Here is a 27,930-nt window from a genome sequence, read left to right on the forward strand (position 1 = left end):
TCTCTAGTTCTCTCAGTAACTAGGGTATGTCTCTTCACCCTTTCTAAAATACAGTACTGAAGATATCTTCTGAATTTAGCAAACTTGCACAAATATCATTTCACTAATTTTGTCCTCACCTCCTTTAATTAGTGGGTGCGAGTTATCTGGACCACATACTATTTTAAGAGCATCTCAGTTTTACAGTCAACTATCAACAAACCTCAATTTGGGCTTCAGAGAACACATTAAACTTTCCAAATATTTTTCCTGGTGCTTTCTGTTTCAGTTTCCCTCTTACTCCCAGTGCTCACTAGGAGATTCCATAAAGCTTCACTATTTTTCCTGGTTAAGCAGCTTAAGAAGTGTTTGTTAGTACTTTCAAATTCACAAGTAACACCAGGTAAAACAGCAAAACGGTTGCCAGTCACCACTTTAATTTGGAGTTGTTAAATTTGTGAGGGAAAACCAGAAGGGATACTTTTCTTTGCTTAAAAACAAAATAAATCCACAAGTCAGTAAATAGCATTGAGAGCCACTCGTGGAGTTTGTTCCGTCTTAGGAACATCCTGGAATGCAAAGATAACCCCCGGCTTCTCCTCCACTACAAAACATTTTTTTAAACCCCTCTCTCCTGCTTCCTCCAACCTCACCTCCAACAACAAGTGCGAGGAGCTCATCGACTTCTTTGTCACTAAGATTGAGACCATCCGTTCAGCTGCCTCTACTGCTTCCCTCCCTTCCCCTAGCCCACCAAGCCAAACTACTTCTAATGTTCCCCCCACAGCCCTAGCCCTGAACTCACATCTTTCTCTAGTTTCTCTCCTATCTCCCCTCATGCCCTCTGTAAAAAGGAAAAGATTAGCTAAAGTAAATGTGGGTCTCTTACAGGCTGAGACAAGAGAAATTATAATGGGGAATAAGGAAATGGCAGGGAAATTAAACAAATACTTTGTGTCTGTCTTCACGGAAGAAGACGCAAAAAACTTCCCGGAAATAGTGGACAACCAAGCTTCTAGTGAGAATGAGGAACTGAAAAATATTAGTATTAGTAAAAAGTAGTACTGGAGAAATAAATGAGACTGAAAGCCAATAAATCCCCTGGATCTGATGGCCTACATCCTAGGGTTTTGAAAGAGTTGGCTATAGAGATAATGGATGCATTGGTTGTCATTTTCCAAAATTCCATAGATTCTAGAACGGTTCCTGCAGATTGGATGGTAGCAAATGTAATCCCATTAATTAAGAAAGGAGGGAGAGGGAAAACGGGGAATTACAGACCAGTTAGCCTGACATCAGTAGTAGGGAAAATGCTAGAATCTATTATTAAGGATGTGGTAACAGGGCACTTAGAAAATAATAATAGGATTGGGCCGAGTCAACACAGATTTATGAAAGGGAAATCATGTGTGACGAATCTGTTAGAGTTTTTTGAGGTTGTAACTAACAGAATAGATAAGGGGAACCAGTGGATGTGGCTTATTTGGATTTTCAGAAAGCATTCGATAAGGTGCCACACAAGAGGTTATTAAACAAAATTAGGGCTCATGGGATTGGGGGTAATATACTAGCATGGATTGAGGATTGGTTAACAGACAGAAAACAGAGAGTAGGAATAAACGGGTCATTTTTGGGTTGGCAGGCTGTAGCTAGTGGGGTACCGCAAGGATTAGTGCTTGGGCCTCAGCTATTCACAATCTACGTCAATGATTTGGATGAGGGGACCAAATGTATTATATCCAAGTTTGCTGATGATACAAAGCTGGGTGGGAATGTAAGTTGTGAGGAGGATGCAAGGAGGCTTCAAGGGGATATCGACAGGACAGTGTCGTGGACAAGAACATGGCAAATGGAATATAATGTGGAGAAATGTGAAGTTATCCACTTTGGTAGGAAAAATAAAAAAGCAGAGTATTTTTTAAATAGTGAGAGATTGGAAAATGTTGGTGTTCAGAGGGACCTGGGTGTCCTTGTACACGAATCACTGAAAGTTAACAGGCAGGTACAGCAAGCAATTCGGAAAGCAAATGGTCTGTTGGCCTTTATTACAAGAGGAGTATTGTGTACAGTTTTGGTCTCCTTACCTAAGGAAGGATATACATACCATAGAGGGAGTGCAATGGAGGTTCACCAGACTGGTTTCTGGGATGGGGGGATTGTCCTATGAGGACAGATTGAGTAGACTAGGCCTATATTCACTGGGGTTTAGAAGAATGAGAGGTGGTCTCATTGAAACATACAAAATTCTTACAGGGCTTGACAGGGTAGATGCAGGGAGGATGTTTCCCTTGGCTGGGGAGTCTAGAACCAGGGGTCACAGTCTCAGAATAAGGGGTCGGCAATTTAGGACTGAGATGAGGAGAAATTGCTTCACTCAGAGGGTAGTGAATCTTTGGAATTCTCTACCCCAAAGGGCTGTAGAGGCTCAGTCGTTGAGTATATTCAAGAAAGAAATCGATAGATTTTTGAATATTAAGGAATCAAGGGATATGGGGATAGTTCAGGAAAGTGGAAATGAGGTAGAAGATCAGCCATGATCTTATCGAATGGCGGCGCAAGCTCGAAGGGCCAAATGGCCTACTCCTGCTCCTATTTCTTATGTTCTGATGTTCTCTCCAAACTCATCTTGTCCATGAGACCCACTTCTTACTCCCTCGACCCTATTCTCCCTAAACCGCTGACCATCCAACTTCCCTTCCTGGCCCCCATGTTAGCTGATACTGTTAACGGTTCTCTCTCCTCAGGTACAGTCCCCCTCCCCTTCAAATCTGCCGTCATCATCCCTCTCCTAAAAAAATCAACCCTTGACCCCCTCCGTCCTTGCCAACTACTGCCCCATCTCCAACCTCCCTTTCCTCTCCAAAGTCCTTGAACATGTTTTCGCCTCCAAAATCTGTGCCCATCTTTCCTGGAACTCCAAGTTTGAATTAATCCAATCAGGTTTCTGCCCCTGCAACAGTACTGAAATGACCCTTATCAAAGTCACAAATGACATCCTATGTGACCATGACCATGCTAAACTTCCCCTCCTCGTTCTTCTTGACCTGTCTGCGGCCTTTGATAGAGTTGACCACACTGTTTTTCACCAATGTGTCTCCTACGTCGTCCAGCTGGGTGTGACTGCACCCGCCTGACTTCATTCTTATCTCTCCAGTCGTAGCCAGAGAATCACCTGCAATGGCTTCTCTTCCCGCTCCTGCACTGTTACCTCTGGAGCCTGCCAAGAATCTATCTTTGGCCCCCTCCTATTTCTTATCTACATGCTGCCCCTCAATAACATCATCCGAAAACGCAACATCAGATTCCACATGTACGCTGATGACACCCAGCTCTACCTCACCACCACCTCTGTCAAGCCTTCCACTGTCTGTGATTTGTCATGCTGCTTGTCTGACATCCAACACTGTACGATGAGCAGAAATTTCCTCCAACTAAATATTGGGAAGACTGAAGCCATTGTTTTCGGTGCCCACCATGAACTCCGTTCCCTTGTCACTGATTCCATCCCTCTCCCTGTCCGTTGTCTGAGGCTGAACCAGACCGATCGCAACCTTAGGGCCCTATATGATCCTGAGATGAGCTTCTGACCACATATCCGCTCCATCTCCAAGACCGCCTACTTCCACCTCCGTAACATCGCCCGTCTCCGACTCTGCCTAAGCTCATCTGCTGCTGAAACCCTCATCCTTGCCTTTGTTACTTCTAGACTTGACTTTTCCAATGCTCTCTTGGCTGGACTCCCATGTTCCAATCTCCAAAACTCTGCTGCCCGTATAGAACTCGCACCAAGTCCCGTTTACCCATCACCCCTGTGCTCGCTGACCTACATTGGCACCCAGTCCGGAACACCTCAATTTTAAATTTCTTATCTTTGTTTTCACATCCCTCCATGGGCTCGCTCCTCCATTTTCTGTAACCTCCCCCAACCAGCCCTACAACCCTCTGAGATCTTTGTGCTCCTCAATTACTGGCCTCTTGCCCATCCCCGATTTTAATCACTCCACCATTGGCAGCCATGCCATCGTTTGTCTAGGTCCTAAGCTCGGAGATTTTCTCCCTAAACCTCCCCACATCTCTAGCTCTCTCTGCTCCTTAAAACCTACCTGTCACCTGTCCTAATATCACCTTATGTGGCTTGGTGTCCAATTTTGTTTGATAACGCTCCTGTGAAGCATCTTGGGGTGCTTTACTACGTTAAAGGCGCTATATAAATGCAAGTTGTTGTTGAACATTCCATTCAGCCCCCCGAGTCTGTTCTGGCATTCAATTAGATCATGGCTGATCTGCATCTTAACTCCATCTACCCGCCTTGGTTCCATAAGCCTAAATACTCTTGTCTAACCCTTGTACTCCAGCCCCTTGAGATAAAGGCCAACATTCCATTAACCATTTAAATTATTTTTTGTACTTGTCCACAAGCTTCTCGTGATTTCTGTACTTCTATACATCTTAAAAAGTGTATCACGCACAGATGTAGATAGACGAGGAAGGCCATTTGGCCCAGTTTGATTCATCCATTCAGAAAGACCCTATGGCCTAGAAATTCAGTTGTTTGCACCAGCCGCTAGCGCCTTAGGAGGAGGAGATGTTGGGCGCTAGGCGGCTAGCGGCCGGGCGCAGCGCGATCTGCGCCTCTCCCCAACTTCAGTAAAGATTTAGCGGCGGCGCAAAGCCTTTGCGCGCGCTCAGCTGCGCGCGCAGATCCTGACGTCATTTCATCGTGCAACACCCTTTGTTCGCCCCAAACCGGAAATTCAGTGGCGCCGGCCTATTGTGCGCCTGGCGCCCCTAGCGACTGGTAGAGGGGAACGGTTCTCAGTCGCTGCGGGGCGCGGGGGGCGCAAATTAAAGGGCACTCCTCCTGCAGTAGAAAAGGCAGCCATTTTGCAACACTTCTTCTTTGTGAGAGACGGATCTTTGCAGAGAGACAAAGGTAGAGAGCTTTCTGCTTTGGCTCAACACTCGCACAGGTACTTGTGGCTTCAGGCCACAGCTTTCCACTTGTCTTTAACTTCAGTGTCATATCATTGATTGCAAACATATAATGGGGGCTGCAATGGGTGCAAATGTTGGCCTTCTCCATTGCATTCAAAGGGCTCACAGACGCCGTGAGAGAGTGGCAGTCATGGCCAGACTGAGAGGGGGCAACAGGCGTCGGCAAAGGAGGCCTTACCCACCCAGGGTATACCGCCAGCAGTTCTCATATCTGAACATGTCTGACGAGCAGTGTGTTCGGAGGCTGCGATTCCGAAGGGCGGTGGTCACTGAGATCTGCCACCTGCTTCGCGGAGATCTGCAGCCACATCTGAGGAGCAGGACGTCTCTGTCGGTGGCAGTGAAGGTGACGGTGTCTCTCAACTTCTATGCCACCGGCTCCTTCCAATCTGCTACTGGGGACATTTCCAACATCTCCCAGTTTGCCGTGCATTGCTGCATCTGCCAGGTGACCAATGCCCTTTTCAGAAGGAGACGTCAGTTCATCTCCTTCTCCATGACCCTTGTCAAGCAGCAACAGCGTGCAATGGACTTTGCAGCATTAGCGGGCTTCCCCATGGTGCAGGGCGCCATTGACTGCATGTATGTGGCTTTGCGGGCACCTCTGGAGAATGCCGAGGATTACCGCAACCGGAAGGGCTACCATTCGCTCAACGTGCAGTTGGTGTGTGACCACAGGCAGCTCATCCTAGCTGTCAATGCCCGCTTTCCAGGCAGCAGCCACGATGCCTTCATCCTGCGCCAGACTTCTGTGGCAGACATGTTCCAGGCCCAGCCTCACCCACGAGGATGGCTTCTCGGGGACAAAGGCTATCCTTTGTGCACCTGGCTGATGACCCCGCTCCGTGCGCCCAGCACCCCTGCTGAAGAGGGATACAATGACAGCCATCAAGCAACCAGGAACATCATTGAGCAAACAATCGGCGTCCTGAAGCAACGGTTCCGCTGTCTGGATCGTTCCGGAGGAGCCCTACAATATTCGCCTGAGCGAGTCTCCCATTTTGTGGTCGTGTGCTGCATGCTGCACAACCTGGCTATCCGCAGGACTCAGCCACTGCCACCAGAGATTGGAGGACCACCTGAGGAGGAGGAGGAGGAGGAGGAGGAGGAGGACCAGCACAGAAGGGAGGCAGAAAGTGCAAGGGCCGCCCGTCGGCGGCTTATTGAACGTCGGTTCTAGGCCGTCTCTCAGGGAATGGCTTGTGCCAATGTCACCAGATGAATGTAGCCGCTCCACAAGCCCTCAGCCGAGCAGGGCAACCAGGACTTGCAAAATAAAGCATGGACAGTGCGATTTAAGAACATTTATTACTTGGAAACCTCTGCCCTTCCCACATTACAAACTAATGGAGAGAAGCCCCCTCAAAAAACACAAATCGACCCATCTCGGCCTTTCAAAAAACACAAATCGACCAGTCTCGGCCTTTCAAAAAACACAAAACGAACAGTCTCGGCCTTTCAAAAAACACAAAACGAACAGTCTCGGCCTTTGCATGTGAAACAAAACATTTGGCCACACCTTCTACTTTTTGGCCTGCGAGGGTGATGCCTTTCGCATCCGTGACTGGCCCCTGCCCGCCCTGCAGCTCCTCCTCAATGGGACCCCAGTGGCTGCAGCAAGGCTGGGGGAAGGCTTCTGAGGGTCACATGGCGAGACGGCAGATACCCTTGGGGGTCGGCCTGGACTAGGTCTGGCCCTGGAGGGGCCGGCTGCTGACTGTTGCAACTCTGCTTGTGCGGCAGCACTCTGTCCAGCGGCTGGTGGCAGCTGCAACGGAGGAGTGGCAGTGTCGGCTGCAGGAATGCTGCCAACCTGACAGATCACAGGTACTCCCTGGTCGCCTGAGACAGTGGCACTCGCACGGACCAGCACTGCAGCATGCGCAGCAATCTGCTGAAGCACAGACTGCTGGGCTGCTGCGGCGCGGCGAGTGCCCTGGCGATGCCTGGCCGATCCAGCGAGGGTGGCAGCAGTTAGTGCCCGTGTGGCCCTGGTCTGTGTCCGCATGACACCAGCCAGTGAATGGACGGCACGACTGAGCACTTGGCTAGAAGCCGCCTGTGCTGCCCCGAATTCCTGCACACTCCTTGACAGTGACTCTATGGAGTCAGGCATCCTTGCCACTGCAGCCATGAGCTCAGTGTGCCTGCGCTCAGCCTGGGCGGCCATTTCCTCTAGGAGCCACACCTCCTCTGCGCTCACCGTCGCAGGACTGGAGGCCGCACTCACCCTCCGGGCAGAAGTCCGCCGAGCTTCCCCACCCCTCCCGCGTTGCTGCAGGCCGCTGGGCCCCGGAGCTTCACTCTCCTCTGACCCTTCCCCCTGGCTCCCCTCCAGGGAAGACGTGTCCCCATCATCGCTATGGGCTGCCTCGGCTGAGGGTGGCACTGATGGGCCGGCTTCCTCTTCCTCCTCCTCGAATTCTGAATCACTGACAGTGGCAGCTTGAGGGCCCGCCTCCTCACCTGGCGATTCACCATCTGAAAGCAGGGAGGCACAAGAGTTGCTTTAGAGTGAGGACAGGGCGGCAGCGAGGGAGGCATGAGTGCTGCCATGTACTGCATTGGTCGGACAGTGGCAAAGGATGCTGTTCTGAGGCGCAAGTGGAAAGAGAGAGGTCAAAAAGGTGATGCCCTTACCATTGGGGCCCAGAACAGGGTCGGCATCTCCACTGGCGACGGGGCCAATCAGCCGGCCTGCCATAATGCGCTCCACACGCTGGTCGAGGTCGGAGAGCTCTTTGAGGTCAGGACGGCCTCCCCCGGTCTCACGCTGCTTCCTCCGGTTTTGCGCCACCTTGGCCTGCAAGAGAAAGGACGGCCTCTAAGTACAGTGTGAAGCCCTGATCTTGTCTGCACTGCCTCCCATGGTGGACTAGCCCTGACAGTGTGAAGCCTTGATCTTGGCTGCACTGCCTCCCATGGTGGACTAGCCCTGACAGTGTGAAGCCCTGATCTTGGCTGTACTGCCTCCCATGGTGGACTAGCCCTGACAGTGTGAAGCCCTGATCTTGGCTGTACTGCCTCCCATGGTCGAATAGCTTGTACAGTGTGTAAAGTGCTGAATGTGCAAGTGATTTTCATGACAGTCCCATAGCTGCTGGATGAGGGCTGGCCATTAGGGCTTTCAGGTCCCTTTGCCCATAAACTGAGGTGCACATGCAGGGATGAGGAGGACACTGGAAAGGGTACTCACCCTGACAACCCGAGTGAGGTCGTTGAACTTTTTCCGGCATTGCACAGGAGTCCTGGCAACCACGCTGTTGGAGGTCACCCTGTTTGACACCTCCCTCCAGGCTTTCCGATAGGCGCTGGGCAGCGGCCTCCTGCCACCTTCAGGGAACAGAACATGGCGCCTGCGCTCCACTGCGCCAACCAGCACCCTCAGGTCGCCGTCGCTGAAGCGCTGCGCTCTCTCCCTGGCCTTCTCCATAGTCCTGGGCGTTGCACAGATGAAGCAGAAGTGGTCAGGCCTTGCTTCAGGGCTGCAGTGTGCAGGGCATGGCAGGCAAACAAATCCACCCTCCCCCTTTAAGAGCTGACCGGCGCCAGAGTGTCTGCCGTCAATCAGCAACTCGCTGCACCTGCGCTGCGCCTGCCCTCGGGGGTATCGCCCCGGGCCGCCGGCTTAGCGCCTAATGATAGTCGTGCATTGCCTGTTTTAGCGCAGCAGCAACCTCTTGGGGCGATGCCACTGAATATCGGCGAAGGTGGCGCGAACTTGCGCCGGGCGCAAACTTTAGCGGCAGCCCGGCTGTAGCGCCCCAAACGTGGCTATACTGAATTTCTAGGCCTATAATTCTTCATCCACAATTGTGGCATCCAATTGTTTCTTAAATAATTTCAGAGTTTTCATCTCCACTACTTTACCCAGAAGTCTATTCAATGTTTTGATCATTAATTGTGTGAAGAGGAACTTCTTGATATGGTCATAAATGTCCTTTTTCCCAATTTGAACCATTGTCCCCTTGTCCATTTCTTACAATTTAGTTTAAAGTAGCTTTCTGGATTAACCCTTTCCATACCATTTACTATCTTGTAAACTTCTAAGATCAACTCTCAGATGTTTCTTTTTCAGGGCTGAAAAGCCTAGGGGCTAGATTTTCAGTATAGACAGTTTTGGGGCGCTAACCTTAGCGCCCGCCCGAAGTTAGCGCCCGCCCCAAAGTAGCGCCCCGTTGCCGGAAATTCAGTGGCTTCGCCCTAAGAGGTTGGTGGAGCGCTAAAAGAGGCGTTCCACTACTATCTTTAGGCGCTAAGCCGGCGGTGCAGAGCGCAACACCCGAGCTCGGGCGCAGCGCACGGCAGACACTCTGGTGCCAGTGAGCACTTAAGGGGGAAGGGTGCATGTGTTTTTTTTCAAAGGCAGAGTCAAGAACGAGGAGGAGGAGGAGGAGGAGGAGGAGGAGGAGGGCATAAATACACCGTTCACAACAACATACTGGATCCTTCCAGACAACACATGCAGACTGCCGTTTATAGTGCAGGAGGAGTGCCCTTTAATTTGCGCTCCCCAGGGTGTGTTGCGTTCCATTTTACAAACGCTCTGGACGCCAGCCGCACAATGGGGCGGTCCGACTGAAGTTTGGATTCGGGGCGGCCAAAGGGCGTTGCACGAGGATGTGACGTCATTTTCTGCGCGCGCATCCGGGCGGCCACTAAACTTTGCGCCGGCGCTAACGGGCAACTTAATTTGGGGCGGGGCGCAAACTGCGTTGCACCCGGGCGCTACACGCATAGTGCCCGAAAATCACTTCTCTTAAGGCGCTAACTGCTGGCGCAAGCAACTGAAAATCTAGCCCTAGATTTCTCCACTCGTCCTGATAATTCAGACCTCCAATACTAGAGCTCAGCCTCATGGCTATTCTCTGACCTACCTCCAGTACTTGAGTATCTCCCGTGTGCATTGGTGGCCAGGACTGGAGTGCAACATAGTTTGAACAGACTTCCGCTGACTTGTATTGGGTTGTTTTTGGCTATAGTTCAGCATTCTTTGTTGATTGCTGCTCTGCAGTGCCTGGACATGTTGAGAGTCCAGGCCATCCAGATTCCCGGGCCTTTTTCAATTCCTTTTTTTGTGTAGGGTTTAGCTCCTCTTCTACCATGCCTGACAATCTGATGGCTGATCTTGATGATTTTTCCCTTCTCTTCCTGGTTAAAGGCCAACATAGAGTAATGATCTAATAAGCTAATGTGGTGCTAAGGTGGGTAAATGGAGTTGAGGTACAGATCAGCCATGATCTAATTGAATGGCAGAATAGGCTAAATGGCCTACTCCTGCTCCTACGTTCTGTTCTGCGTAATTTCCATTATAAATGTTGACATAGGAATTTATAATGGGTGTGTGCGTAGACACAAGATTTTTAACATTTTATAGATACTCTCAGCAATCTTGCATTCTTTGCTCATCTTGGCTTGTTATTTTTTCACCTAATTTTGTTTGTATTCATAATCTATCAAATCTTACTATATTTCAAAAGCCTCGGATTTGATGGCCATTCTGTGTTGAGTTATATGATCTCTGTGATTGAGGTGCTACAATTAGCCTCAACAGCCTTTGGCTAAGAGGAGAACAATCAGCCATGGTTCCAATTCTTGATTGCAATCCAGTGACTCCTGCTGGAAAATGTAAATGTGTGTAGATATTGCGTGAGGATAAAATCAGTCTTAGCTGTTATGCTGTTTATGATCAAAAATCCTGCTGACACTTGTCTAAGCTCACACACGAAGATTGACCATTAGATGGGGTACTGGTGGCACCATAGTATTGTATCACAGCTGAGTCAGAGATTGAAGGAGAGGAGAAGAAAATTAGTGAATACATAGTGGCCTACAGCATGTTGTGTCCAGAACAACATATAGGCTAGTATGTGTTACCTTAACATTTTTAGGAAGAGGAGTAGATCATTGGATAAACTAGCCTGCCTCATGCAGAAATACCACAGGTCAGTAAAAGGAGAGAGTATAGCTATTGGTACACTTTATCAAGTTACCATTGGTTAAATGCTCAGTTAAGCCCTTGTGCTCTGCATCAAGAATGGGTTAAGATTTTCTGTGTGTGCTAATTGTAGTGAACTTTCACTAGAGTTGCTTCAGGATGCCTCACTATTTGTAATATTGCTGCATGGAGACCTAACATGATGGGTTTCCATTGCAGATAGAAAATGGACGATTTTGAAAATATATTAACAAATTATTTTCAACGCAAAATGAAGTATTTTGAATAAAATGTACGTTGCTAGACTTTCCTTTCACTTTTAAAGAATAAAGTCTTAGGGGGAGAAATTCGGAATTGCCCTGTTTGGGGTGCTAAATTTTGAAAGCGTGAAAAATTAGCGGCAGGCACTAATGAGCCTGAGGTTTCCCTAAATTGGCTCTTAGCACTCCTGGAAAGAGCTGGAGCGCCAAATCAAGCGCTAATGACCTAAGCAGGGCGCTGCAGGGGCGCTACCAGCAGAGCAATTTTTTTTTTTCAGGTGCTATGCAGTCGGGAATTCACATCGGCTCCTTCCAGCTCTTAAAGGGGAGGTTGCATCATTGTGCAGATCTTCATTATCAACATTGCTGCAAGGAACTCAATCCCCTGATGGTGATGGCTGATCCCACTCCCAGGGAGAGAGCTCGTTGTTTCATGGACGAGGCATTGACTGCGGGAGTGGAGCGAAGGAGGGCAGTGCTGTTCCCGGACACTGGAAGGAGGCCATTGCCACAGATCTTCAGGGCAATGTGGAGGGAAGTGGCCCAGGAGGTCTCGGCCAGTAGTGTGGTGGAACGGAGCCTGACACAGTGCCAGAAGAAATTCAACGACCTCACTCGGGTGGTGAAGGTGAGTACATGCTTCAACAGGTCCTACATACCAGCATCTGAACCTCAGTCTGTACACACTGCACAAACCACCACCCCCCACCACTCACCCATCAAGCATCTGCACCTACTCAAACTCACGTCCACATCTCACGCCTTACCTATAATCACAGCTATTCAACGACGGCAGGCATATCTCCGAAACATATAGCTGGACTCTGACTCACACACATAGAAACAAAGAAGATAGCAGGTGTAAGCCATTCGGCCCCTTGAGCCTGCTCCGCCATTTAATGAGATCATGGCTGATCATCCAAATTCAGTACCCTGTCCCTGCTTTCTCCCCATATCCCTTGATCCCTTTAGCCTTAAGAAATATATCTAACTCCTTCTTGAATATATTTAATGAATTAGCCTTCTGTGGTAGAGAATTCCACAGGTTGACCACTCTCTGGGTGAAGAAATTCCTCCTCATCTCTGTCCTAAATGTCTTACACCTTATCCTTAGACTGTGACCCCTCGTTCTGGACTCCCCCGCCATCGGGGACATCCTTCCTGCATTTAGTCTGTTTAGTCCTGTTAGAATTTTATAAGTTTCAATGAGATCCCCTCTCATTCTTCTAAACTCCAGCGAATATAAGCCCAATCGACCCAATCTCTCCTCATACGTCATTCCTGCCATCCCAGGTATCACTCTGGTGAATCTTCGCTGCACTCCCTCCATGGCAAGAACATCCTTCCTCAGATAAGGCGACCAAAACTGCACACAATACTCAAGGTGTGGTCTCACCAAGGCCCTGTACAACTGCAGCAAGACATCCTTGCTCCTGTACTCGAATCCTCTCGCTATGAAGGCCAACATACCATTTGCCTTCTTAACCGCCTGCTGCACCTGCATGCTTACCTTTAGCGACTGGTGCGCAAGGACACCCAGGTCTCGTTGCACTTCCCCTTCTCCCAATCTATTGCCGTTCAGATAATCTGCCTTCCTGATTTTGCCACCAAAGTGGATAACCTCGCATTTATCCACATTATACTGCATCTGCCCAATCACCGAACCTGCCCAAATCATACTGGAGTTTCTCTGCATCCTCCTCACAGCACACACGCCCACCCAGCTTTGTATCGTCTGCAAACTTGGAGATATTACATCTAGTTCCCTCATCTCGATCATTAATATATATTGTGAATAGCTGGGGTCCTAGCACCGATCCCTGCGGTTCCCCACTAGTCACTGCCTGCCACTTGGAAAAATGCCCGTTTATTCCAACTCTTTGCTTCCTGTCTGCCAACCAGTTCTCTATCCAAGTCAGTACCTTACCCCCAATCCCATGTGCTTTAACTTTGCACGCTAATCTCTTATGTGGGACCTTATCGAAAGCCTTCTGAAAGTCCAAATACACCACGTCCACTGGTTCTCCCTCATCTATTCTACCAGTTACATCCTCAAAAAATTCCAGTAGATTAGTCAAGCACGATTTACCTTTTGTAAATCCATGTTGACTTTGTCCGATCCTGTCACTGTTTTCCAAGTGCTCTGCTATTACATCTTTTAAAGTGGACTCTAGCATTTTCCCCACTACCGATGTCAGGCTTACCGGTCTATAATTCCCCATTTTCTCTCTACCACCTTTTTTAAATAGTGGGGTTACATTAGCTACCCTCCAATCCATGGGAACTGTGCCAGAGTCTATAGAATTTTGGAAGATGACCAGCAATGCATCTACTATTTCTAGGGCCACTTCCTTAAGTACCCAAGGATGTAGGTTATCGGGCCCTGGGGATTTATCGGCCTTCAATCCCATCAATTTCCCTAACACCATTTCCCTACAAATACTGATTTCATTCCGTTCCTACTTCTCATTAGACCCTATGTTCCCCGGCACCTCTGGGAGGTTATTTGTGTCCTCTTTTGTGAAGACAGAACCAAAGTATGTATTTAATTGGTCAGCCATTTATTTGTTCCCCATTATAAATTCCCCTGATTCTGACTGCAAGGGACCTACGCTTGACATCACCAATCTTTTTCTCTTCACATATCTATAGAAGCTTTTACAATCAGTTTTTATGTTTCCTGCAAGCTTACTTTCATACTCTATTTTCCCCCTCTTAATTAATCCTTTTGTCCTCCTTTGCTGAATCTTAAACTGCTCACAATCCTCAGGTTTGCTGCTTTTACTGGTCAATTTATATGTCCTCTCCTTGGATCTTATGCTATCTCTAATTTCCCTTGTTAGCCACGGTTGCGCCACCTTTTTTTCATGCCAGACAGGGATGAACAAATTCTGTAGTTCATCCATGTGATCTTTAAATGTTTGCCATTGCCTATCCACCGTCAACCCTTTAAGTAACGTTCCCCAATCCATCCTAGTTAACTCGCGCCTCATACCATCGTAGTTTCTTTTATTCATTTCTCTTGCAGGCCAAGATGGCCCACAATAGGAGGGAGCAGCAGAGAACAGGTGGGGCTGATGCGCAGCTCCAGTAGCTTTCAGACCTGGAGGAGCGAGTGCTGCGACCCATTCGGCAGCAGGTGGTGGGTGCCGTCATCGGCGGCAACGTCGACCCCCTTGGGGGCAACAATGGTATGTTCATCCCGTCCTTCTCTCATCCTTTTTTCCAGCTCCTGACACTGTCTGCATTCCTATCTCCCTTCCTGTTACCCTGCCCTCACCTTAACGTGAGTCTTGTGCCTTTATGCTTTCAGACACTCAGCAACCAGGTGACCAGCCTGTCCCTGAGCCTGCCACTGAGAGTGAGGAAGGAGAAGAGGAGGAGAAGCAAAGCACCGCGTCACTGCATCTCTCACCCGCAGGCACCACCTCAGATACTGGCACTACGTGATCTTTAGAGGCAAGTTTAGTCGAGGGGTCTGCACTGAGTGATGTATTGGGGATGAGCGGGCTGCAGCAAGGCCAGGGGGAAAGGGTAGCTCAGGAGCCAGCTCCCCAGAGGGCGAATGTGCGCGCGAGTTCTGCTGCACAGGAGTCAGATGAGGACCTCGATGGGAAGGCGTTCACAAGAAGGGTGATGGCCGTGCACTCCGAGATGATAGGTGCAATGGCAATGGTGCCCGAGAGCTTCTCAGCAATGGTAAGGAGTGTGGAGCAGTCCGCCTCCAACATTGGACAGAGCTGTGCACACACCATGGAGCCCATCATTTCCACTCTGCAGAGGATGGTGGACTGCCAGAGAGACCGTGCAGATCCAGACCTCCATGGCGCGTGTCATGGGCGAATTGGCAGCTTCCATTGCAGCACAGGCGGAAGCGACACAACAGCTTAGTGCTGTAATGCAGGCATGGTTGGTGGCATCGAGTCTCAGACTGCTCTCATGCAGTCTCAGCTTGATGCCACGCAAGCTCTGATTGCTGCCATCATTGCTGGGTCCACCACAGTCCACCGGGGATCTCACGGTGTCACAGCAGGCCACCAATCTGCTCCAGCAGATTGCTCCGGATGCTGAAGTGCTGCCCCAGGGAAGAGGCAGTGGGTCAGTGGAGCAGGAAGCTGCTGTCCTCTCTCAAGAGGACAACATTCCTGATCCCACCACTGCCACTCTGCCATTGTACTTGTCACTGCCTGTCATCCAGCCAGCCCAGACTACCGCCGCCCAGCCTGAGGTGGTGCAGTGTACAGCTGGGCTTTCCAGGCCCAGAGCTGGTCGAGGGCGTCCTGCAAGGCCATCTGTAGTCTCTGGCACCGACACTCGACAGCCTTCCACCAGCCCCGCTGCAGCCACTGGGGAGACACTACGTAGGAGCAATAGATTAGTAATGGGGGCTGTAAAGAGGGGAAGTAAGGGTTTGCACAAGGGTGATTAATTAATATTGTTGCTGTATATATGTGATTACTGAATTTGGATAAATTTATTTTGGAATGTTGCAGATTAGGGGCTGTGTCTAATTTTAGCTTTGGGGTGTGGTATGGAATGAGAAATTGATGGAATGATTGGGACGTGCTGAGCAACCGGGAAGTGGCCTCCAATTCATTGGAACCGAAGTCTGATGAGGTGGTCACAAGGCTGATTGAGTGGTGGCCTCCTCCATCACTGATGTTTGTGCTCCTGTTCCTCCTCCTGAGGTGGTGCAGCTATGCCTGGTGGCAATGGCTGGGCCCTCACGATGGCCAGGTTGTGGAGAATGCAGCAGATGACGACGAAAAGGGACACCCACTCAGCCGAGTACTGGAGGGCTCCTTCTGAGTGGTCAAGGCAGCGGAACTGTTGCTTCAGAACTCCGATGGGCTGCTCAGTGATGTTCCTGGTGGCAGCGTGGCTCTCATTGTATGAGTGCCGGGCAGGAGTGTTGGGGTTGCGGAGGCGAGTCATGAGCCAGGTGGAGAGCGGATACCCCTTGTCTCCCAGCAGCCAGCCACGAGCTTGATGTGGTGGCTGGAACAGATATGGCACACCGGTCTGGTGCAGGATGAAGGCATCGTGGCTGCTGCCAGGATAGCGGGCATTGATGGTGAGGATTTGCTGTGTGTGGTCGCACACCAACTGCACATTAAGTGAGTGGTAGCCTTTGCAGTTACAGAATACCTCAGGATTGTTATGAGGTGCCCGCAGAGCGACTTGGGTGCAGTCATTGGCGCCCTGCACCATGGGGAAGCCTGCTATCCTGGCAAAGCCACATGTACGCTCGCGCTGCTTCTCTCTGGTCATGGGGAAGGAAATGTAGTCCCTTCTCTTTCTGTAGAGAACACCTGTGACCTCATGGATGCAACAATGGACGGCGGACTGCGAGATGTTCGCTATAACTCCTGTTGCACACTGGAAGGATCTGCTGGTATAGAAATTGAGGGCGACGGTGACCTTGACTGCCACTGAGAGAGACGTGATGCTCCTGATGTGAGGCTCGAGGTCTGGCTGCAGGAGGTGGCAATGCTCTGTGACCACGTCCTTGGGGAACCTAAGACACTGTTCCTCAGTGAATTTCTGAGCCAAGACGCTACTGGGGTGCTGCGCAACCGGATGACGTCATGATCTCTGGCCGCAGGAGAGTGTGGCGTTCGTGGGCACTGCCGCCGCAAACCACCACTTCAATTTCGCGGGCGTCAGTACTATCACCGCTCCTAGTCACTAAGCCGCTAGTGGCTCGTTAACGCCCCCTGGAGTCGATAATAGGAGGCGCAAACGTACCCAATTTCTCCCCCTTAATGCTTAGAGTCTGTCAACTATTGGTTCAGTTATGTGTGTGGGTGCCTTGCTCAATGTTTAGGTGTTTGTCTCTGTGTGGGTGTGTTAGCACTCTAGACTAGTTTTTAGGAGTTCCACTTGTCCGCGCTGATGGTGAGCCAACATTAGGTACAAAGTTACTTTTTAAAAAAAAGTGTAAGACAGAAAAATGGAGAGTTGAAGGAAAGCAAGATACAGCCTGAGCCAAATGGGATGTTGGAGCAACTGAGCATCTTCACTGCACAACAGCTTCACTGAGACATATTGATACCTCATCCAACATCTCTATTCTCAGTGTACCTTAGTAATTCTGTTGAGCCAACACTCTCTACTGCAGGATTATCTGTTCTCTTTTTATTACTGCCTTTACTGACATTTTTGAGAACCATCTCTGACTCAGTGAGCCAAGACTGGGATGCAATTTGCTGAGTCACATCTCCAACTTGCTTCCCGTTGACTGGATTGTACTTTTGACCACCTGGATAAACAACCCATGGCTATAAGGGAGTCTAGCCCAAAGTAGGGAACAACTGTTCTGTACATCCCAACACGCAACCTGAATGGAAATTCTCCCCGGGTTTGTCCATTTATTGACATAAAGAACATTTTCAAAAATATGCAGCTTGTGTGGGGATCAGGAGTTATTTTATATTGATGATGTCCTTAAAACAGATTTATGTTTACTGCCAATTTTTTTCTGTCCTCTGGTCTAAAAATATTGGCCCGCAATTTGCGGTCAGCGGCAATGCGACGGCGATCACCGCTGACCACGAAGAAAGCTGCCCACAAAGATCTTGCAATCTCTGTGGCGAAAACTTTAGGGCCTAGAAATTCGGTTGTTTGCGCCAGCGATTAGCGCCTAAAGAGGCCAAGAATTGGGGCGTTACCCAATGTTCGGGCGGGCGCAATGAAGATAGCGACACCTCCCATATTGAGTATCCATTTGGCGCCTGCACTAACTCTTAGTGCGCGTCCGCGTGCGCAGGCAGTTCATGACGTCATTTCAGTGTGCAACGCCTTTTTGGCGCCCCTGACCGGATATTCGGTGGCGCCCGGAACCTTTCCGCCTGGCGCTATTAGTGACAGTTGGATGGAACGTTCCCAGGCCCTTCTCGGAGTCAGGGGGCGCTATTTAAAGGGGACAGCTCTAGTATAAAAGCTGCAGCCACTTGGCCTGTTCATTCTGATCGTTGTTGGAGAGAGTTGGTGAACTACTGTTGCACACTATTTTTCGGCTTTAGCTTTCGAAGACTTGGGACCTGCAGCCCTGTCCAGAGCAGTTGGAGCGCTAGACATTACTGCGTGTTGCCCGTCTGGCATAGCAATGGGAGCTGCTTTGGAGGGGAACGTCCTCATGGCCGGACACTTGGAAGGGGCACAGAGACGGTGGGAGAGAGGGCCAGGATTGGCCAGAAGGAGGAGGGGCAATGGAGGTCGCACAATCCGACGATACGCTGCGAGGGTTTTCAGGCAGCAGGTGTCATACCTTACCATGTCGGAGGAGCAGTGTCTGCGAAGGCTCAGATTCGGTAAGGAGGTTGTGACTGAGCTGTGCCACCTGCTTGCTGAGGATCTGCAGCCGCGTCTACGGTGCAGGACCTCTCTGTCAGTTGCCGTCAAAGTGACTGTTGCCCTGAACTTTTACGCAAGCGGATCCTTTCAGTCAGCCACTGGGGACATCGCGAATATAACACAATTTGCAGTGCATTGTTGCATCCGGCAAGTGACAGCTGCTCTCTATAGAAGGAGGCGTCAATTAATCACCTTCCCTGTGACCCTGGAGAAGCAGGCGGAGCACGCGCTGGGCTTCGCTGCTATTGCGGACTTCCCCATGGTGCAGGGGGCCATTGATTGCACACACGTGGCTTTGCGGGCGCCATTACAGAATCCGGAGGAGTTCCGCAACTGCAAGGGGTTCCACTCCCTCAATGTCCAGCTGGTCTGTGACCACTGCCAGATGATCATGGCAGTCAATGCACAATTCCCTGGGAGCAGCCACGATGCGTTCATCCTGCGGCAGACCTCAGCTTCTGACCTTTTTGAGGGCCCGGCTCACCCACAAGGCTGGCTTCTGGGCGACAAGGGCTATCCTCTCTGCCCATGGCTCATGACCCCACTCCATTTGCCCGCCACCCCGGCAGAAGAGCTTTACAACAGCAGCCACCAGGCAACCAGGAACATTGTGGAGCACACTATTGGTGTGCTCAAACAGCGTTTCCGCTGTCTAGACGATTCGGGGGGAGCCCTGCAGTACTCGCCGGGGCAAGTGGGTCGCATCGTCGTCGTCTGCTGTATGCTCCACAACTTGGCCATTCGACGAACCCAGCCAATGCCAGCCGACCCTCAAGGTCCAGCAGAGCAGGCGGACGAGGAGGAGGAGGAGGAGGAGGAAGAGCAGGCGGACGAGGAGGAGGAGGAGGAGCATGCGGACGAGGAGGAAGATGGGCGGGCTCCTGAAACTGGAAGGGCCGTCCATCAGAGGCTCATAAGGACTCGGTTCTAGGCCCCTCTGACGGAATGATGGGTGTCATTCATCCTGCGCACTTTGGATCGTACAAAGCCTATGAAGGCCACCATGAGTGTAAATAATTACGAGTACCATTGTAAATAAAAAAAATTCTTTATTGTCAAAAAAGTGCTTCCTTCCAGCATAACAACGTAATGTCAACAGAGGCCATAACTAACAAAATAACAGTCAACTCTCTGGCAAAGCCGCAAAACTAAACAAACCATCACAAACAATCACAACAGGTGAGGGCGTCCTTGAATTTGGAGAAAGAAACGTCTCAGCAACTCCCTCTACTGCTGGCCCCTTGATGGAGACTGACTTCTCTTTCGCGGTCGGCCCCTTCCCTCCCTGCTGCTCCTACGTAATTGAACCCTAGTGGCGGCGTCAAGGCTGGGGGACGCCTGCTGACTGTCTGGAAGTGCAGAAGCCCCTGAGTGACGGCCTGGATGACCTCTGGGCTTGGAGGGTGCGGAGGCTGTCTGCTTGATCTGGGCATGGCTGGAAGCAGTGTGCACTGCAGGTGGTGGCAGCTGCACTGCAGACGTTCCAGCGGTGGCATGAGCAATGGTCACCTGCCGAGAGAGGACACCTGCACCATGGTCGGACGACACACTGGCTCTCTGAGGGGACCGGTTCGGCTCATCCGCCACAATCGACTGCTCCACTGATTTCTGGCCTCGTGTGGTACTGGAAGGGCCCGGGGTGATCCTAACTGATGCAGATAGGGTGGCAGCAGTGAGAGTTCGCGTTGCCTCAATCTGGGTGTGGACGAGGCCAGCAAGTGACTGCGTGGCAGCAGTGAGGACCTGTGGGGCAGGTGCCAGTGCTTCGGAGAAGCCCTGGACAGTTCTTTCCATTGCTTCGGACAAGGCCGGAGCAGTCCGTTCCACTGCCTCGGACAAGCCCTGGACAGACCTTTCCAGGGATTGTCCGAAGCTCTGAACAGTCCTTTCCATAGCGGCCTCGAAGCCCTGGACAGTCCTCTCCATTGCTGCCCCGAAGCCCTGGACAGTCCTCTCCATTGCTGCCCCAAAGTCCAGCACACTCTTTGCCAGTGTTTCTATCGACTGAGGCATCCTCCCCACTGCAGCCATAAGCTCAGTGTGCCTGAGCCGGGCCTGGGTGCTCATTTCAGCCAGGCTCCGCATCTCCTCTGCACTCTGTGCAGCAGTCATCGTTCCCTGCCTTGCCCTCCGGGGAGCCGGTGGCCAAACTTGCCTACCCCCCTCGCGTTGCTGCAGGCCGCTTGTTCCGGCAACTGGCTCCTCATCAGAGCACCCCCCCTCCCCTCCAGGGAACTACTATCCCCAGTCTGCAGATGTGAAGGCTCCCCTGAGGCTGGAACGGATGGTCCGGCTTCCTCCTGATCCTCTCCTCCGGAGGCACTGGCACTGGCAGCTTCAGGGCCCCGATCCCGAGCTGGTGATGCAGCATCTGAAAGCAGGGAGGTGGAAGAGTGGCTTTAGCAAAAGGACAGGTTGGCAGCAAGGCATGCCAGATTGCGGCAAGGCTATGACATGGCTCCACAGTGAGAAAGCATGCTGGCGGGGGGACCAAGTGGAAGGGGACAGCTGTCAAAGGTGAGAACCTTACCATCGCTGTCGACAATGGGGTCGGCAGCTGCAGTGGTAACAGGACCACTCAGATGTCCTCCAAGAATCTGGTGCACTCTCTCCTCGAGATCCGTGAGAGTGACCACTTGTGGAGGTTCTCCACCAGTTCGAAGCTGGTCTTTGCGAATCTTCGCCAGCTTGGACTGCAGGGGAAAGAAGGGGAAGTTATGTTACATGATGCCCTGAGTGATCATCTCATGCCCCCCATGGTGGAAGAGCCCTTACATGATGCCCTGAGTGATCATCTCATGCCCCCCATGGTGGAAGAGCCCTTACATGATGCCCTGAGTGATCATCTCATGCCCCCCATAGTGGAAGAGCCCTTACATGATGCCCTGAGTCAAATGTGCATGTGTGTGCCTAGAAAGGGCCATGGGTGCTTGCTGACACATGGCCATTGGGGCATCGCGCATCCTGTAGCCATAAAGTCAGGTGCAGATGGAGGGATTCAGAAGTTTGAAAAAACATCACTCACCCTCACGACCCGAGTGAGGTCGTTGAATTTCTTCCTGCACTGTACAGGGCTCCTGGTCACCATGCTGCTGGAGTTGACCCTCAGAGAAACATCCCTCCAAGCTTGGCGGTATTCCTTTTGATTCGGCCTCCTGCCATTGTCTGGGTACAGAACATCTCGACGGTGCTCCACTGCGGCCACCAATTGCTCCAGAGCCTCATTGCTGAAGCGCTCTGCTCTCTGTCTCACCTTCTCCATCTGGTCCAAGTTTTTTGCGCCAGAGAAGGGCCTGCGCCGATTCTGAGGCCTACAGGGCGATGAGTGTGGAAGCTGAGGCTGACTGATCCACCCCTTTAAGAGCCGGCCGGCGCCTGGAAGTCTCGTGGTTATCGGTAAGTGAGAGCACCTGCGCTGCGCCCGTCCGCGCCGATATTGGGTTGCGCCAGAAGGTTTGCGCCTTAGGAGTCCCGTGCAACGTCTGAAGTCGCGCCTCAATCACCTTTGGGGGCGATGCAACCCAATATCGCGCCAGGCGGCGATAAGTTGCGTCTGGCTATAAACTTTGCGCAGCGCCAGTTCTAACGCCTCAAGCGGGGCTATACCCAATTTCTAGGCCTAGGTCTCTTGATGTTAAATTGATTGTAGCGCTGTCAACAGGGTATCCCCAGCGCGATACAGCAGTGACGTCATCAAGCTGTCTAAGCAGCCAATCACATTGAAGAATTCTCACAGACAGCAAACCAAGAAATGAAAAGCACAGATTATTTGCTTGTTTTGAATATGTTAGAGCGCAAAATAAAGACTTAAAAAAAAAAATTAAATTGTAATTTTTATCATAATGGAGAAATTTGACATTCCACAAATATAAAAATTAGTTTTTCAGGGCCAGAATGATAGGTTAGCAGTCAATACGCTGTTAAAACCCCAGTTACACCTATTCCAATAAGTCTTAACATTTACTGGGGTGTTTAACAGTGATATTAATGTGGAAAAGCTCAGGTTTTTTTCAGTTCCACTGATTTCACTGATTGCCGGCTATGGGTGGTGGTGGGGGTGGGGGGGAGGTTATGTTATGCTACAGTTGCACAAAACCCTAGTTAGACCTGTAGCATGACTTTTACCCCCTTGTATTCTAGTCCTCTAGATATAAAGGCCAGCATTCCATTAGCTTTATTGATTAATTTTTGTACCTGTCCATGACATTTTAATGATCTATGTACCTGGACCCCCAAGTCTCTTTGGACCTTCACTGTTTTTAGCCTTTCACCATTTAGAAAGTACCCTGTTCTAGCCTTTTTAGGTCCAAAGTGGATGATGTCACATTTGCCTACATTGAAATCCATTTGCCACAGTTTTGCTCAGGCAATTAATCTATCAATATCTCTTTGTAATTTTATGCTTTCATCTACACTGCCTACAATGCCACCTATCCTTGTGCCATCGGCAAATTTGGATATGTGGCTTTCTATCCCATCATCTAAGTCATTAATAAATACAATGAATAGTTGAGGCCCCAACATGGATCCCTGTGGGACACCGCTAGTCACATCCTGCCAGTTAGAGTACCTGCCCATTATCCTTACACTCTGTCTCCTGCCACTCAGCCAATTTCCTAACCAGGTCAGTAATTTGCCTTCAATTCCATGGGCTTCAACCTTAGTTAACAGGCTCTTATGAGGGACTTTATCAAATGCCTTCTGATAACATCCATAGACATTCCCCTGTCCACTACTTTAGTCACCTCTTCAAAAAATTCAATCAGGTTCGTCAGGCATGACCTACCTTATATCTGCATTAAGTGGAATTTAATACCAGTCCAGTGTGAAGCTGGGTTCAAAATAGGTCCACTGGTCTGTTGGAACTCCCAGGCACTTTATAAACTCAGTACTGAGTTTTGTAACTGAGTCTTTTAATGTTATAGGAAATTGAAATGTGCAGCCATGTTCTCAGAGCATTTAAAATTAGCTGCTGATTTTTAATGATTTAAAGCTTCTAGCCTATCTTTGTAAATTGACTTCTGAGGATCTTTTTTGTACTGTGTATTAAATAGTTATACATTCTTCTCAACTGTGTACAGTACATCTTTCCTTCTGTAAATTGTTTTCTGTGATTAACAAAATAATTCGAACACCCTAATGCTGTAATGTAAATATCGACTCTGTTCATGGTGGTGGGGGCTTTTGTTTCACCTTTTTCTAAGGGTAGTTGGGTTGAAACAATAATGGATTACTTTTATATATTTTGTGTTGTTGCTGAATTGTATTTATATTAGTGTAATGGTTACTTCTTGCCTTGGCAGTGAATATGAGAGCAGTACAACTAAGCCTAATGCTCATCTGATGTCTACTTTCCACCAGGGTTACTGGATAATGATCAGGAACAAGAACCATAGCTGATTCTAGCACCCCCCCCTCCCCCCCACCAAATGTGGGGACCTGAAGTCAATAGTAAAGCCACCGTTCCTACCTTAGCTGAGATCACAGACCATAAATTGAATCTGTGACTTTCTCTTAAGTACATCTTCATAATATAATATGCTGGAAAGTACATCCAAGGAGCTCACATTTTAATATTTCAAAACTCCTGTTTTGGTCCATTTGTTCCCCTTTGGCACTAAAACAAAATATTTTTCTTTGCTTCCTGCAGAAATTGGGCTCCTAGCAAAACAGTATCTGGATAAAGAGTATTTGGTGCCGGATCATGTAACAACCCAGCTGATGCTGGGAGAGCTTAAGAAGATGGGAGAACAGAGCTGGCTACTAGATGGTATGTGCCTATGCTGCTTCTATAGTTACAGCATTACTCTCAGGAATTACTTTTAATTGAGCAACTTAAGTGAAAGGGCAAGACCCATAGTACAGGATACCACCAAGGTTGAAAGGAATAAAAGAAAAGAGGAGTTGAATCAGGAAATGGTGATTAGGCGATGCCAAGTTTGAGTTTTAAAAGCTTTTAGATTGTAGGTTGAAGGAAGGACAGAAGGAGTTGAGGAGTTTTAAACTCCTGGGAAAACGAGTTAGAGTAGGAGCTAGTGAGATGAGTCTTGATTTCAATACTGTGGTATTGCAGAGAGGAGAAAAGGATGACCATAATAGAATTAAATAATTGGAAACTATTAGCACTGCAGTTGTACCACTCTCTGGCCATTCAGCAAGAAAATAACCCTTTTAGGAATGGTATCTGACCTAGGCTGATGTTTATTCCATGCTTCCTATTCTCAGGTAAACACCTGAGCCAGAGTCAAATCCAGGCTTTAATTCCTGACATGATCTGAACATACCTGAAGTATTTTTTTCTGTCAAATTTTCATCTGCAGGTGCAAATTTAGGCCACTACCTCTCCCAACTGGTTATTCTTTGCGTGAAGGCAGATTATTTGACCGTGGAGAGCGTCAATGGCAAGCTTGGCCTTGTCCTCACCAAACATCCACACCTACAATTCCAGCAGCAATTGTTGGACAGCCACAATGAGCATGAACAATAACGTCTTTTTCCCATCCCTAGCTCAGGTGAGCTGAAGCCAATTGTAGAACATTTATTGCTACCCTGGCTGAGATCCGCTAATCCAGCACAGACCAATGATGAAAGCTGGGACCTCCCTTGTCAGTCTTCCTCAGTTCTACACCAGTTTATTAACACAGAGTCCGACACTGTGTTCTACATTTCCTGCAATTTTATTTTCTATTTTAGTTGTCCCAACCAGTTCTTACCCTTATATTCTCTGGCCTTTGACCTACTTTTCTTCTTCCTTTATCCTTTGCATTACTTGTTGCCACATCAGTTTCTTCTGCAACACTTCTTTCCCCAATGGAATATGGTCACTTTGTGTTGTAAGTTATGTGTTCTTGAAAGCATTCCATTTATTCTCTGTACTTCTCCCTTCTGGCAATGTGTTCCTAGTCTAGCTCTCTTATTTCTCTCCACAATCCCTCAAAATGCAACCACCTAAAGTCGAATGCCCTTTTTATAGTCCTTCCTTTCTCCATTATGAGCCTAGCCATATCAACCACAGTGTGTCCAAAATGCTCTCTAACTGTAACCTCCTCTGCCATTCCTTTGCATCTAGTATTGCCACTTCCCATATGAACTCCTTAACCATTCAAGCCATATAGAAGGCCAGTAACATGTCTAGAATCATATTTTCACACTCATTACAGATTTGTTTGGCAGATAGAATGACATAGAGTTTCAATATACAGGGCTGGGAGTGGCAAGACAGGTACTTACAATCCATAGCTCCACTAAGTTGCTAACTCATCCATGCTGCTGTGGAGAGACAGTGCACAGAGGAACATAGGAACAGGAGTAGGCCATTCAGTCCCTCGAATCTGTTCTGCCATTCAATTAGATCATGACTGATCTGTAGCTTAACTCCATCTACCTGCCTTGGTTCCGTAATCTTAATACCCTTGCCTAACAAAATCTATCAATCCCAGTTTTGAAATTTACAATTGACCTAGCCTCAACAGCTTTTTGGGGAAAGAGTGTTCCAGATTTCCACTACCCTGTGTGTGAAGAAGTGCTTCCTGAAATCACCTCTGAACGGCCTAGCTCTAATTTTAAGGTTATTTGCTCCTGTTCTGGATCACCACAAAGGAAAGAGTTTCTCTCTATCTACCCTAGCAAATCCTTTAACCATCTTAAACACCTCAATTAGATCATCCCTTACTTCTATATTCAAAAGAATACAAGCCTACTCTACGCAACCACCTAAAGTCGAATGCCCTATAGACAAAGGGCTTATTGCAAATGACCTTCCAATTCTCCTGGTCATGATTAGTTCATAGCCCTGACAGGCCCTAACAAGAGGAGGGAGAAAATAAACTGAAGAATGGAAAGGTACTTAAGTTACTTACCCTCCTGGCTAGTTGGTAATGATTTAATTACATGTATTTTAGTTTTGGTGTACTTGCTTTTATCATCTCCAGTGTGACGGACTTTCACGCTCAGGTAGATGGTTAAGCCGAGGCTGTTGCTGAGACAAAATTAATTGCATCAGTGCTGCACAGTAAGTTGTTTTCTGCCCCCCCGCCATCTCCACAGTTTCCTCAGTGCTGATGTTTTGCATACTTCAAAGTTACATCATTTGAATTCTTCTAGTAAGTGGTGGATCAATTAGATCACCTGGTAAATGCACAGCCCAGTATAAAACTGAGCTATACAGACAAAGAAGGTCCGAGGTTTGATTTTTGCTTTATGGCGAGTTGGCTGACCTCAGCCAGGGTGGCAGTGCAGACACTACAATTGGCCTTAGTGCTCCTGGGCTAAGGAGGATGAAAAATCAACTAGTGACTCCTGCTGAAAAATGCTGTGTGTGGATGTTAGGTAAAAACAGGATCAGGCTTGACTGTGATGCCCATCATTGCCAAATAGCCTGCCAACACTTGCTGCCAAAAGCATCATCAGTTCCTAACATGATGCAAAGCAGTACTTGCAAATTACATTTAAATGTAAGAAGCTATTTGACATGACATTATATTGTAATAAAATTGATGCACAGCTCTTCAATCTTTTGCCCTCCCTACACAAAAGGTTTTTGAAACACCAGTTTATGAAGATATAACATATTATAGTTGAGTAATGAATTTCAAAAAGCATAAGTTTTACTCTGAAGTTTGGTTTTGCTGGTTTTACTGGCAAACTATAGGCTGGTAATATGATCCCTTTATTCTTCTGAGCCCAGGTTTTCCCCGTACACTAGCCCAGACAGAAGCACTTAACAGCATCTACCAGCTCGATCTCGTCATTCACTTGAACATCCCGTTTGAAACATTAAAGCAGAGACTCAGCGCACGATGGGTTCACCCGTCGAGTGGAAGAGTATACAACATGGTATTCAACCCTCCCCATGCGCATGTAAGTGATTGACCAAGCTTTTTGCTTGTAAACTCAGAAACCTGCTTTTAACACCTAACGTCTAAAGGAAAAGATACTACATTCATTAAGACTATCACACCACACATAATATTGGGATGCACACAATGAGGCTGCCCTGACCTATTAATTAAGACCTACCTTAATCCAAAAATGATTGGGATATCAACAAATATCAAAATACTCAGAATATAAGGCTCTCTCTCATAAGGGTTGCATTGAATGGTGGAACCTGAGTTTATGCCAGTGGTCCCCAAATTGCTGCGTTTCTGATCTCTGCTGTGTCGCTGTGGGTGAGCTACTCAACAGATGCCTGGGAAGAGAGAGAAAATCGGAGGCAAAGACATCTCCTTCTCCAAGGAAAGGGGGTATCTGAGCATCCAGGTTCAGAAGAGCTTTGGTAGTGGCCTGGGAACACAACACTCTGCCTGCCCTCTCACTTGTGGAGGTTGCCTGGTGTGGGAAAACTCAAGGAACAGATAAGAAATAAGTTTCAAAAGATGGAGCATTACCCTGGCAGAAAAA

At 48.9% G+C, this 27,930-nt stretch overlaps 1 protein-coding gene across 1 annotated transcript in view; it reads left to right on the forward strand.

Moving 5' to 3' along the window:
• Positions 1-27,930, forward strand: part of ak4 (adenylate kinase 4) — a 98,079-nt gene that overhangs the window by 20,675 nt on the left and 49,474 nt on the right. The window contains exons 3-4 of the mRNA XM_085982704.1: positions 24,179-24,298; positions 27,215-27,387. Coding sequence (XP_085838830.1) covers positions 24,179-24,298; positions 27,215-27,387 — 293 coding nt within the window. The remainder of the gene's footprint in view (positions 1-24,178; positions 24,299-27,214; positions 27,388-27,930) is intronic.

Source organism: Somniosus microcephalus, chromosome 3, assembly GCF_052327205.1.
Source record: "Somniosus microcephalus isolate GS21.2 chromosome 3, FLI_Smic_1.0, whole genome shotgun sequence".
In the NCBI taxonomy this organism is placed as follows: Eukaryota; Metazoa; Chordata; class Chondrichthyes; order Squaliformes; family Somniosidae; genus Somniosus; species Somniosus microcephalus.